The sequence below is a fragment of the Mobula hypostoma genome, chromosome 6 (genome assembly GCF_963921235.1).
Source record: "Mobula hypostoma chromosome 6, sMobHyp1.1, whole genome shotgun sequence".
NCBI lineage: Eukaryota > Metazoa > Chordata > Chondrichthyes > Myliobatiformes > Myliobatidae > Mobula > Mobula hypostoma.
Genome location: NC_086102.1, coordinates 168,997,942 through 169,012,558, shown reverse-complemented (window position 1 = coordinate 169,012,558; position 14,617 = coordinate 168,997,942). Strand labels below are relative to the sequence as shown.

The following is a 14,617-nucleotide window of genomic DNA, read 5'->3' as shown; positions in this document are numbered from 1 at the left end:
GTCTCTCAAGAAAACTGTTATCAGAGATCAGCTGATTTTAAAGAAATTTTTAAAGAGTTAATTTGATGTTTTTATCTTTAACTACTGAGAGACTCCAATGTTGCCTGATTGTGGCAAAGGGTTGGCAGAAGAATCACTCATTGCATTTTCCAATTTCTACATATAGCTTAATACAAAAATACTGCATGTAACCCATCAAGTGTTCTCTATTTTTAGTGTTTTACAAATAACTGCTTGATCAAAGAATGCTAAAAATATCAACTGTTCTGCAATGCAATTTTAAATAGAATGTCAATACTTTGCAAACTATGAGTGTTAATCTGTCATCATTTAGTATTGTGTGAGCTATTTGAGAAGCTATTTAAATTGAAATAGAATACCAAAAATTAGATAAATAGAATATAACTAGGAAATAGTACATTTATATTCCTATTGGTATTTTCTCAAAGTCATTCTTTAATATTATTTTTCCCCCAGATCTATTCATATTTAAAAAAAGAAATTGCTGGAACTATTCAGCAGGTCAGGCAACATCTATGGAAAGAGAAAAAAGGGAGTTGGCTCTTAGGGCAGAGAACCTTTCATTGAAATTCAAAGGGAATTGTCTTGACCCATTAAGACTGCATAGATACTGCCTGACTTGCTAAGTTTTTACAGATTTTGTATTTTTATTTTAGATTTCCAACATCTGCAATTTATTGCTTTTCATGTAGATTAATGACATTTCCTAAAATGGGAATCTTACTGTATTGGCTAATTAAAATCATATCATGTGATAAGGTACCCAAATGATAAGGGAAGATATTTTAAATGCATCTTAGTCTTAATTTTGATGCAGAATAATTGCAGAATGATTTGTCCATTTTGAAAGAATGGAAAAGCATGTCCATAAAAATGTAAGAAAATAAAAGCAATCCATATTCTACTATTTTGTGTAACATCTCATTTTAAATCAAATTTGTGGGATTGATGCAAGAAAAAATTTTTTGAAACTCTATTTTAAGAATCTAAGAACAGAATTTTGATGTCAGAATTGAGGTGGTTGAGCAATTAATGATAGTGTATTAAAGGAAATACGCAATGCTTAATTTGAATAAGATACTATGCTCTACTGCAACCTGTATACAACTTTCAAAACACATTGCCATGATTCAACACAAACCTATTAAAATATGACCCTGTTTAGTTAAAACGAATTTTCCTTGAATACATGGTACACCATCGGAACTCAAATTTACGGGTGTAAATGGACCGTGTCAGTACATAAAAATTAACAGGCAGGTTGTTTACGATTGTCACCTCAATGTTCTTCCAAATATCTGAGAATAAGAAAAGAGCTTTTAAAGTTCATTTTTGTCTTTAGTAGCTGTGAAAGCAAAGCAACAAGTTTGATACTCAGTTAACAGCTCAATTCACAAAGTTCTTTCTTAAATAGAATCCATTTTTCTTATATTATACAGCAGATATAATAACACACTGAATTTATTGTAACATTGTTGACAACATTTTCCCACTTTATTCTACACCATAGTAGGGAGAATCGTACATAGATAACACTGTCTCAAAAAAACATGTTTCAACTTCTGAATTGAAAAATTTAGCTCTTAGGGATGAAAAACTAGCTTCAGCTTGACTGCTTGGTTTAGATTAATCAAAACTTGCCCAAACCAAATTAAATTTAAATATCCATTGTACCCTAACAAATTCAACAAATGATAAGCTTGGATCAACTTCTATGGTAATAAAAGTGTGAATTGCACCAGATTTATACAAATCCAAACATATTGACTTATTAAAGTACTAAAATTGGTCTCTCCAGTCATTGCTCCTGCTGAATCTCTTTATCTTAAAGAACCTGGATTAAAAACAAGAATTTATAATACTGATTTTTTTTCTTCCCTGGCTGTGTTTTGTAGGTGCTTGTTGAACTACAACTACAAACACGTTTTCTGCACTTGGACCTTCGCCTTAAGAAAAAATTTCTACATTAAACAGATTAACAATAGTCAACATATAGTCACCATACCTAAAAATCCACGTACCAACTTGTGAGTAAAGTCACAAACTACAGTACATTTAAGACGGTATTCAATTTTATGTCATACTTTGTGTTCAATAAGTGCAGCAATATATTCACATTACTTTAAAGGCTGCACAACTGCCACATTAAATAGAAATGCTATTATCACTATTATTTTGCTGTATTCTTTGGCTCACATATACACTAAAATACCATAAACATTATTTAGAACTCCTTTGATATCATATATAAATAAAGATACAGTACATACAAATGGAAGAAAATACTAGACACCTCTGTAAGACAGTAAATTTCTGAATATAAATAAGCAAATATTTTGTCATATACCTACATAATTAAACAGTTTTGTTACTGTAAAACTAATACATTTATTCCTTTTCACAAAAATCAGTTAACGTTTGGTATACACAATCTACACAAAATTAATATTTTTCTAGAAAGACATTTAGTTTCTATCTGTTACAGTATTTATGCAACTCTTACCCCCAAATCACAACTAAAGGGGTAATGCATCTAGAATAAAATTTGGTGCTTCACACTCCATAATTTTACATTATGACAAAAAGCACCATACACAGTGTAGCTACGAAAAGGTTCTGCACAGTCTAGGTAAGTCTACTATGATAGAATTACACTTTACCTCTAAGGGTCAAATTCACTGCACGTTGTCCACAGTACTCACAGTTCATATTGCTGAGCTCTTTCAAAGGAACATACACGCTGAGGCTCACATGTAGGTACAATACGTATTTAGATTTTGCATCTCTTAAATAATTACTTCTAATAAATGCTGACTGGCTAAGGAATAGATTTACATACTGCCTGACAGTACTGCAATGTGTTGCACAGATCTTCAAATAACACATTTATTGTACATTGTGATCAGTTTCAAGAGAAAGCATTGACTAGTAATAGCAAACAAAACCACTTAACCAATTACAAATCCTGTCCCAGTCGTTCTATCTCCTCAATGAGGAAGTCGATGTCAGATTTTGTTACAGCTGGATTTGAAATGACCATGCGGAAGAAGTTAGTTTTATCTCCTTGAGGCTGATACCCAACCATTGTGGTACCACATTCCATCATTAGTGCTTTTATTTTTGGAGCAACCTATGAAAAGATCAGAGATTAAGTTTCTCTGAGGAAGACAATGCTCAAAAGGGGCATATAAAAATAATACATCATTAGTTAAGGAATAGAAAGGCATAAAGATAGAAATATCAAGAAATATTTGTTTCACTGTATTTCCAGACATCTTTGCTTTTGTTCTGGAATTGTATTTAATCCTTCATAGAATTCTAGTAGTAACATTTTTGATATTTTTACTAAATTCTGTGTGGTTCTGTAATACGTATTCAACTGAACACTCTTCAGTTTGCTTGTAATTTTTTATGGAACACATTCTTAACATAAATGTAAAAATTTGAATTAATATACAGTATACATATGATGCAAATTATTGATACTTGGATTCCATGCATGACAACCCTTTTATTGACATGTTGACAATTAAAAAAACTTTTTTTTCCCCCCACTGAACCTGGTGTGTTTCTAAGTGGAACCAATCAGAGCAGTTAGAAGGCCCAATGACAGTTTAAATCCATCAGAGTGATTCAGACATCCCACCTCTCCCAGAAGTTCCGGGAGTCTCCCGCATATTAATAGTGGCTCCCTGATGCCCGCAAATTATATACAATATCACGGAAATCAATTTTTTTGAGAGCGAGCGAAAGTAAGAGAGAGCGCGAGAGCGACCACGAGAGAGAGTGCGCGAGAGAGAGCGAGAGCAAGCAAGCGAGAAAGCGAGTGAGAGAGAAAGCAAGTGACCACGAGAGAGAGAGGGCGTGAGCGAGAGCGCGCCATGGCAGAGTGTTCCAAAAAATATAAAACGTACGTCACCCCAGACTACACTAAAGTGTACCCCTGCCTAATAGGGGTGAAAAATAATGACAGTGTTGCTCGCTGCACTGTTTTCAACAGTGACTTTTCTATTGCCCATGGTGGGTTAAGACTGTAAAAGACGTGTTGAGGTGAGTTTAACAGGTGTCATTCGTTCATTAGCATAGCTAACATTATTTAAACTAGCTGGCTAGCTGCTAAGGAGCTACTCTATTGCAGACATCCCACCTCTCCCGGAAGTCTCCCGCAAATTGATGGCGCTACCTCCCTGAAATGAGTTTTTGCAGGATGGGATGTCTGGTAATTAAAAATGAAACTGAAGTTTCAATGAAATATTTTTAATGTTTTTACTCTTTGCCCTCTTCACACTTGTGAAAGAAAAGCTAACAGAAAATAGTTTCTAATAATTCTTAATATAGATATTTTATTCTATGTTTGGTGTCAAAGAAGTTGAATGCAAGAAGTCTCGCTGAAAGGAGCTTTTCAACAATGTCTGTCCCTTGTTGCAAAGATGTTTACCTCTGTTAAGTTGCAGCTTTTTTTTTGGAGAGGAGAAGTATGTTTCTTTGTAAATCGCCAGGTTTGTAAATGAAGTGTGCAATAATTCCAGGGTGATGAGAAAGAGGGAAGGCATTTTTAAACAGCTTGGGGAATATGATGAGATAAGGGGAGCATATTTGTATCCCAAATTGAGAAACTAACAGATGGTTGGACAGACAAGAGAAAATCTGCAGATGTTGGAGATCTGAGCAACACACACAAAATGCTGGAGGAACTCAGCAGGCCAGGCAGCATCTAGGAAAAGAGCACAGCCGATGTTTTGGGCCAAAACCTTGACTGTACTCTTTTCCTAGATGCTGCTTGGCTTGCTGAGTTCCTCCAGCATTTTGTGTGTGTTTGCTGGATGGTTGAACAGGAAAGCTCACATCTTAATCCCACAGCTAATTACTGAAGAGGAAGGGGGGGGGAGAAGAAAAAAAAGAGAGAGAGAGAGAGAGAGAGAGAGAGAGAAAATACAGAAGTATTTGGCATTCTTGTGGGAGGGAGAAATGAAATAGGATCATAGGAGTGATCAGAGTGGATTGTATGAGAGAAAAGATCAGAAGCTGATCTATTTGCTTGGAGGAATTGAATCATGAGGAAGATTTGCAACTTCAGTAGACACAAAAATTCTGCAGATACTGGGAATCCAGAGCAACACACACAAAATGCTGAAGGTACTCAGCAGGTCAGACAGCATCTCTGGAGGGAAATGAATAGTCGATATTTTGGTCTGAGACACTTTATCAAGTCCTGATGAAGTGTCTCAGCCCATAAAACAACTCACTTCCCTCCAGAGATGCTAGCTGACCTGCTAGGTTCCTTCAGAGTTTTGTGTTCTTGAAACTTCAGTACTAATATTACCCTCAAAGAATGATGCAGCACAGTAGATACTAGCTGTCAATGCATGTGTGATTCAAATTAATCCCAATCCTGTACACTTTATCTAAATCATTCTACAAATCTATTCCCTTCAACAATGTATCCAATTCTCTCTTGAATCTTATTAATGCATTTGTTTCTATCAGCCATTCTAAGCCAACTTTGCATGAAGTATAGTCTGTATTTTGTGGTCGGCAGCAAAGTGCTTCAGCTTGCTATTTACCACAAAATGAGATTAAAAAGTACTCTCGCAAATTGTAAACCAAGGAGGCAAAAGTACAATTTTCACAGAATATTATGAACACTTTATTGAGTACTATGTAAAAAAAGGAATCTTCACTTAAGGTGCAGACAGAGATGATATATTATAAATTTATTGCAATAAAGTTAACACTTAAGTCCATTATATTTTGAATTTTTAATCTGAAGTTCTTTCAAGTCCTCATAATTTAAATCATGAATTTTGGAACTAGTGGTTTTTAAACAAATTAATTTTGTAGACAATTAAAATCTCACAATATCCGAAAACTATAAGATTTTCAGATAATTTTACAGACAAACTGGTTCACAAATACCTACAATTTATGTTAAATTAACAATTTCTCTTAATTAAGGTAGGGAAGTCTATAAAGAATTGCAAACAGTTGAGAGGCTAATAAGCTAGAGTTAGAGAATCATGAAGTCGTAAAGCACAGAAATGAGGCCCTTCGGCCCACTACCTACATGCTGACCTTTTGGCCCATCTTCACTATCCCCATTTGCCCGTATTAGGACTGTATCCTTTATTGCCGTGCCTATTTAAGTATCTATCTAAATATCCCTTAAATATAATAGTGTAATTGTATCTGATTCCATCATTTCCTTTGGCAGTGAGTTGCAGATATCAATCTCTCTCTGTGTAAAACAAAACTTGTTCCTAAGATCCCCTTTAAATCTCCTACCACTCACTTTAAAATTATGTCCTCTTGCTTTTGATACCCTACAATGGGAAACATCTACCCCATCTATGCCTCGCATTAACTTATATACATTCATCAGGTAATCCCTCAACTTCCTTTGCTCCAGGAAAGAAAAGCTCAGCCTTTCCAATTTCTCCCTGCAACTGAAGGCGTGCAATCTAGGCAACATTCCCATGAATCTCGTTTGCACTCTCTCCAACACAATTGTATTCTGCATAGGATCCTGAACAATATATTCTCATATCAACTCCATTCTTCTATCAATCAATTTCAGTCCACATGCTTGGGATAAAGATCCTTTTGTTACTGGAGACCATTTCTCTTTCCTGGTATTATCAATACCCACTCACAGTTTTGAATAACCCCCCATCAAATTGCTTCTTAATCTTCTCCACAGCCATTGCCCACCTTCTTACAAAGCAATGATTGATACTGGGTAAATGTATCATCCCATTGTGGGACCCTTCAAATACACCTAATATCAGCCTCATTCTTTTCTGTTGCTGCACAAATTTTTGTGAAGATCCAAAAAAAGTCAGCCTTTAACATATTTTATAAACAGTGTGACAGCTGGAAATACAGACAGTGAGCTACATACAAAAGAAGGGCAGTTACAAGACTTGCTAGCTCTTGAATATTCAATTCACGTGCATTATTTGAGACAGTAATCAGCATTACTTTCAGTAATAAAGCATGCTTAGTGACATACTAACTTCATAAAAATAGGAACTAATTAGACAGACAAGCATATTATACAATTAGTTAACAATTATTGCTAAAACAAATGTTTTATTACCTTAACAATTACGATTGCTTGCAAAATTAGTAAATTTACCTTGCGAAGCTTTTCCTTTCTCTCTTCACAATCTGGCATGTCACGAAAACTTGGTGGGATATACCAGAAGCAAACATTTGTGTGCTCAGGCTGCAAAAGAAATGAAAAAAAAATCTTGCTTTAATGGTTGCATACCAAAAATTAACAGGTCAACAGGGACGAACGGAACGTTTTTCTCCGATTGGAACATTGATCAAAATCAGTCAGATTAATAGGTCAGACAAGTGTATCCAGTAAAACTAGCAGTGCAAAAGATTTTCAGGAAAACAAAGGTGATATGAATTATTATGGGTATGTTCTTCCTCACCATTAATGAATAAAGGTGTACTTTTCCTGAACAGCTTATCTTATTTGAACACAGAAATAGGGGCATTAATTTATTGTAATCAAGAGGACAAAGTTTCAGAAGATACATTCCAAGTGACTGAAGGTGTTAGAGCAGAGGACATATAAGAAAAAATTGTTGCCTGCTATTCCAGATTTGAGAAAGAAAATGGGTGCTAGTTACTACGTTCAAAAAGGAAAGTGAATGAAAATCATTATACTTACTTCTGCTTCAAATACCATTTGAAATCCTTCCCTCTTTCTAATCTTGTTATAAAGGTACATTGCCAGATCCAAGCACTTGTTAATTTGATTTTCAAATCCCACTGTCCCCTGCAATGAAATGAACAATAAAACAATATTGAATTCAGAATAATTAAAATCATTTTTGAAATTCAGTATTTATGAAGCCATTATAGTCATCTTAAATTGCAAAAACATTCTGTTAATACCAATGATGATTAATGGGAGCCAAATATTTTGAACATAAGAAGCAATTATAACACTTGATTGTACTTGTCAGATTGAGTTACTGCATTAAGTAACTGGAGAGGAGGGCGACCAAAATTAGAAACTAAATATTCCAAGGTAATCAATATTTAGGAAGGACAGGCTAATAGGAAGGGGAGATGAGGGAGTGTTGTTATTGGATCAGCATATTATAACATTGTTTTAGTATCGCAGCGAACCTTGTTGCAGTTTTGTTTATCGCAGTTATGATGTAGTGCATTGTATGAATTAGGATATTAGAGGCCTGTATAACAGCAGTGATACAGTAATTGTGCAGATATTAATCTCCTTACAGACTGAGCAAACTACATTAGCACTAACAATATACAGGATTAATTCCTAGAAAATCCACAAGATGGATTTCTAGATCAATGTGTTGAGGAACCCATTGGGGAGCAGACTATTCCAGATAGAGTACAGCGTAAAGAGAAAGGGCTAATTAATTGTTTTGTTAATGAACCTACCAGGAAAACATTTTGCATTGTTTGAAAGCTCTAGTTTCCATTCTACACAAAATGAACTATCAAGCCATAAGGAGCGGGTTGACTGCAGTAGATTGGTTAACAACATTAAAGGCCAGAAATAATAAGATTATATGGTTTAAGATGTGGCCAAGGAGTTGGTGTAGGAGGGAGGGTGTCAAATTGCTGGATCTATGGGCTCGCTTCAGGGAAGGTGGGACCTGCACGGAAGAGCCAGCTTGCACCTGAACTGAAGTGGGACTAGTAACCTGGCAGGGAGGTTTGCTAGTGATGCACGGGGGTTAAACAAGAGCTGCGGGGAATGGGAACCAGGGTGCAAGCTACCATGGTGCGACGAATGTTCTGAACTGCGTGTATTTCAATGCAAGTTGTAGGAAAGGTGGATGAGCTCAGGGCATTGATCGACACCTGGAATTATGATATTGTAGCCATTAGTGAGGTGTGGTTGCAGGAGGGGAAGGACTGGAAGCTCAATATTTTGGGGTTCCACTGTTTTAGATGCAACAGCGTGGGAGGGATTAGAGGAGGAGGGGTAGCATTACTAGTCAGGGAAAATGTCATGGCAGTGCTCAGTCAGGACAGACTGCAGAACACATCTAGGGAGGCATTATGGAACTGAGAAATAAGAAAGGCATGTCCACGCTAACGGGGCTATATTACAGACCTCCCAATGGTCCGAGGGATTTAAAAGAACAAATTTGTAGTGAGATCACACACTGTTGCTAGAAACATAAGGTTATTATACTAGGTGATTTTAACTTTCCACATATTGGCTGGGACTCCCATACCGTAAAAGGACTAGATGGGATAGAGTTTGTCAAATGTGTTCAGAAATGTTTCCTTAATCAGTATGTAGAAGTCTCAAAGAGAGAGTGTGCAATACTTGATCTGCTATTAGCGAGTGAGGCAGGGCAGGTGATAGAAGTTTGTCTAGGGGAACACTTTGCATCTAGTGATCATAACAGCATCAGTTTCAAAATAAATATGGAAAAGATAGGTCTGGTCTGCAGTTGAGATTCTAAATTGGAGAAAGGCCAGTTTTAATGGTATTAGAAGGGATCTGGCAAGTGTGGATTGGGACAGGCTGTTTTCTGACAAAGGCGTACTTGGTAGGTGGAAGGCTTTCAGAAGTGAAATTTTGAGGGCACAAAGCTTGTATGTGGCTGTCAGAATAAAACGTAAATATAACAGATTTAGGAAACCTTGGCTTTCAAAACATATTGAGGTCTCGGTTAAGAGCTGCATCGAAGGTATCAACAGGTAGGAACAAATCAGATACTTATGGAGTATAAGAAATGCAAGGAAACACTTAAGAAAGAAATCAGGAAGATTAAAAGAAAGCATGAGGTTGCCCTAGTAGACAAGATGAAGGAGAATCCCAAGGTATTCTACAGATATATTAAGAGCAAAAGAATTGTAAAGGACAAAATTGGCCCTTTGGAAGATCAGAATGGTCATTCATGCGTGGAGCTAAAAGAGATGGGGGAGATATTAAATGGACCTTTTTATCTGCATTTACTCAGGAGACAGAGTCTATAGAAGTGAGGCAAAGTAGCAGCAAGGACATTGATCCAATACACGTTACAGAGGAGGAGTGTTTGCTGCCTTGAGGCAAATTAGAGTGCATAAATCCCCAGGGCCTGACAAGGTGTTCCCTCGGACTCTGTGGAAGGCAAGTGCAGATATTGCAGGGATCCTAGCAGAGATATTTAAATCATCCTTAGTGACAGGTGAAGAACCGGAGTATTGGAGGATAGCTAATATTGTTCCACTGTGGGAATGTTATTGGAAGGCATTTTAAGGGACTGGACATATGAGTATTTTGATAGACATGGACTGATTAAGGATAGTTAGCATGGTTTCATGTGTGGTAGGTCATGTCTAACCAATCTTATAGTGTTTTTTGAGAAAGTTACCAGGATGGTTGATGAAGGCAAGGGAGTGGATATTGTCTACATAGACGTCAGCAAGTCCTTTGATAAGGAAAACTATCAGAGCCTGGTGCTGGATCTGGATGAACTGGTAAAATGGGCTGAAAAAGGCAGACAGAATTTAATGCAGACATGTGTGAAGAATTGCACTTCAGTAAGACCAGTTGGGGTAGGTCTTACACAGTGAATGGAAGGGCAATGTGGAATACTGTAGAACAAAGGGATCTGGGAATACAGATCCATAATTCATTGAAAGTGGTGTCACAGGTAGATAGGGTTGTAAAGAAAACTTTTGGCACATTGGCCTTCAGAAATCAAAATAATGAGCAGAGGAGATGGGATATTATGTTGAAGTTATGTAAGACGTTGGTGAAACCTAATTTGGAGTATTGCGTGCAGTTTTGGTTACCTACCTATAGGAAAAACATAAATAAGGTTGAAAGAGTATAGAGAAAATTTACAATGATGTTGCCGGGACTGAAGAACCTGAGTTATAAGGAAAGATTGAAATGGTTAGGACTTTATTCCTTGTAACATAGATGACTGAGGGGAGATTTGATAGAGGTATACAAACTTTTTGAGGAGTATAGGGTAAATGCAAGGAGGCTTTTTCCACTGAGGTTGATTGGGACTACAACTAAAGGTCATGGGTTAAGGGTGAAAGGTGAAAAGTAATGGAAACATGAGGGAAAATGTCTTCACTCAGAGGATCTTGAGAGTATGGAATGAGCTGCCAGCGCAAGTGGTGCATGCGAGCTTGATTTCAATGTTTAAGAGAAGTTTGAATAGGTACATGGATGGTAGGGGTATGGAGAGCTATGGTCCCACAACAGGTCAATGGGTGTAGGCATTTTAATTGATTTGGCATGGACTAGATGGGTCGAAGGGCCTCTTTCTGTGCTGTACTTTTCCATGACTCTATGATATTATGACTAAAGGGAATGACAGTGGACAAGCACTAGCTAGCATTTGAAGAAATAATTTATGATTTGCTAAACTGTACATTGCTCTAAGACACAGAAGCACAAAGAAAAGGTGGTCCAACTGTTGATTACAGAAGAAATTAAGGACAGAACTAAATCTAAGTAAGAGTACCAGAAAAAAGAGGAAGGTTGGGGATGTTGAAAAATTTAGAGCTCAACAGGATAAGATCAGGAGATGGATAAAAGATAGGGAAAACAAAATGAGTATATACATGCGAGAACCATAAAAACAGACTGTGAGCTTCTATAAGAACATTGAATGGAAGAGACCAATAAAGGCAAATGTGGGTCAACAGATAGAATCACAAGATATTACGAAACAGGGATTAAAGAAATAGCAGGAAAATTAAACAAATATTGTGTGTCTTCATGGAAGGAAGCAAAGGCAAGAAATAATGGGAGTGCAAATGAGGAAATAAAGAAATACTATCAGAGTGGTTAATGAGTCTGAAAACTATTGAATCCCAAGGGTTGGTGATCCACAAGCCTAATTTTGGTCAAGGTAGCATACCAAGTGGAAGATGAATTTAAAAATTCTAGATTATGGAATGATTCCTGCAGAATGGGGGGGGTAGCAAATGTGACTCATTATTTAAGAAAGGGGGAGAGAGAAAATGGGAAACTGTTTACATCGATACTAGAAAAAATACTGGGATCTTTATTAAAAGGATGTGATATCAAGATATTTAAAAAGTAAAATGAATTCTCTGCCACAGGAAACTGTTGAGGCCAGTTCATTGGCTATATTTAAGAGGGAGTTAGATATGGCCCTTGTGGCTACGGGGGTCAGGGGGTATGGAGGGAAGGCTGGGGCGGGGTTCTGAGTTGGATGATCAGCCATGATCATAATAAATGGCGGTGCAGGCTCGAAGGGCCGAATGGCCTACTCCTGCACCTATTTTCTATGTTTCTATGTTTCTATAGCACATGGAAAGGTGGATATCTGAATGGAAAATCATGTTTGGTTCAACTATCAGCATTCTTTGAGGATACAGAGCATATTAGGTGAAATCAATGGACATGATGTATTCAGATTTTCAGAAGGCATTAGATAAAATCCCAAACAGCCCCACTGATGAACAAGGAATGTGGGGTAAGATACTACATGCTTGAGAGCTGGATTAACAGATTTTTTTAAAAAAAGTTAAGGATAAATGGGTTCAGTGACAAACAAGAGCTTATCTGCAGATGCTGAAAATCCAAGCAATACACACAAAATGCTGGAGGAACTCAGCAGGCCAGGCAGCATCTATGGAAAAGAGTATAGTTGACGGTTTGGACCGAGACCCTACATCAGGACTGGAGGAAAAAAGATGAGGATTCAGAGCAAGAAAGTGGGGTGGGGGGGGGGGCGGGGAGGGATGAAGTAAAGAGCTGGGAAGTTGATTGGTGAAAGGGATACAGGGCTGGAGAATGGGGAGTGTGATAGGAGAAGACAGAAGGCCATGGAAGAAAATAAAAGGGGAGGAGCACCTGAGGGAGAGAGGTGATGGGCTGGTAAGGAGATAAGGTGAGAGGGAAATGAGAATGAAGGCGGGGGGTGTACCCAATCTGCATCGGGTCTCACCAATATACAGGAGGTCACACTGGGAACACTGGATAAAGTAGATGACCCCTACCAGACTCGCAGGTGAAGTGTCACCTCAACTGGAAAGACTGTTCGGGGCACTGAATTGTAGTGAGGGAGGAAATGTGGGGGCAGGTGTTGCACTTGTTCCACTTGCAAGGATAAGAGCTAGAGAAGAGATCAGTGGGGAGGGACGTATCCCTGTGAAAGCAGAAAGTGGGGGGGGGGAGGGAAAGATGTGCTTGGTAGTGCAATCCTGCTGGAGGTGGTGGCAGTTACGGAGAATTATTTGCTGGATGTGGAGGTGGTGGGGTGGTAGGTGAGAACAAGAGGAACTCTATCCCTGGTGGGATAGCAGGAGGATGGGGTGAGGGCAGACATGCACAAAATAGAACAGATGCAGCATTGATGGTGGAGGAAGGGAAGCCCCCTTCTTTGAAGGAGGGGGACATCTCTTTTGTTCTGGAATGAAAAGCTTCATCTTGACAGCAGATACGATGGAGATGGAGGAATTGAGAAAAGGGGAGAAATAACAGGGTAGAAAGAGGCATAATTTACAAATAACAGGGTAGAAAGAGGTATAATTCACATAGCTGTGAGATTCCATGGGTTTATAATAGATAAAGTGCTTCCAAGGTTTTCTTTATTTTGTGACTGTCTGTGAAGTAGACAAATATCAGGGTTGTATATTGGATACATACTTTGATGATAAATGCACTTTGAACTTTGAAATGCTTCCTTCTTGTGGGTAGACAGTGACTATCAGGGTACTGCCAGAATCAGTTCTTAGGGAAAGGAGAAGAGAGCAGTAGAAATAGGGGAGAGTCTGCAGAAGGGCTTAGACAGATGTGGAGAATAGGGAAAGAAGCGACAGGTGAAATATAGTGTAAGGAAATGTATGGTCATGCACTTTAGTAGAAGGAATAAAGGCATAGACTATTTCCTAAACGAGGACACAATTTAAAAATCAGAGGTGCAAAGACTCAAAGGTTGAGGAAGACAAATGCAATGTTAGCATTCATTTTGAAAGGACTAGAAAATAAATACAAGGATGTAATGCAGAGGCTTTATAAGGCATTGATCAGATGGCACTTAGAGAACAGTGAAGAGTTTTGGGCCCCTTTTCTAAGAAAGGTTGTGCTGGCATTGGGGAGGGTCCAGAGGAGTTTCATGAGAATGACCCCAGAAATGGAAGAGTTAATGTATGATGGCTCTGGACCCATAATTATTGGAGTTTGGAAGAATGCGGGGGGGGGGGGTTCTCACTGAAACCTATCAAATATTGAAAGACCTAGAAAGAGTGGATATGGAGAGCATTTTTCCTATTGTGGGAGAGCAGGAAGCACCATAGGGACATTTTGTAATAACCAATAAACCAATTGTTTGGAATCAAAGGACCTTGCCTGGTGTCTCAGGGCTGGGCGTGTCAGCACCCGCACCATCCCCCTGCCCCTGGCACTCCTTCCCTGCCACCTGTCCCACAGCTCTCCTGGAGCTGCATACCACCCTCACCATTCACAACATCCTTTGCTCCTGCCAGATTTACAAACTTGCTCTTCGCTCCATCTTAACAACGTGCAGAAGTCTCAAGCACCCTAACTATACAGTATACATGTGCCCAAGGCTTTTGCGCAGTACTCTGAACATATGAACATTTGAATTCA

The 14,617-nt window shown here is 38.1% G+C and overlaps 1 protein-coding gene across 3 annotated transcripts in view; it reads right to left on the bottom strand.

The window, feature by feature from the left end:
* Positions 1-943: 943 nt before the first annotated feature.
* Positions 944-14,617, bottom strand: part of gad1b (glutamate decarboxylase 1b) — a 53,136-nt gene continuing 39,462 nt past the window's right edge. For all 3 annotated transcript variants that reach the window (XM_063052223.1, XM_063052221.1, XM_063052222.1), the window contains exons 15-17: positions 7,706-7,813; positions 7,157-7,246; positions 944-3,151 (exon numbers count right to left, since the gene is read on the bottom strand). In XM_063052223.1, the coding sequence (XP_062908293.1) occupies positions 2,978-3,151; positions 7,157-7,246; positions 7,706-7,813 (372 nt within the window). In that variant the 3' untranslated portion in view covers positions 944-2,977. The remainder of the gene's footprint in view (positions 3,152-7,156; positions 7,247-7,705; positions 7,814-14,617) is intronic.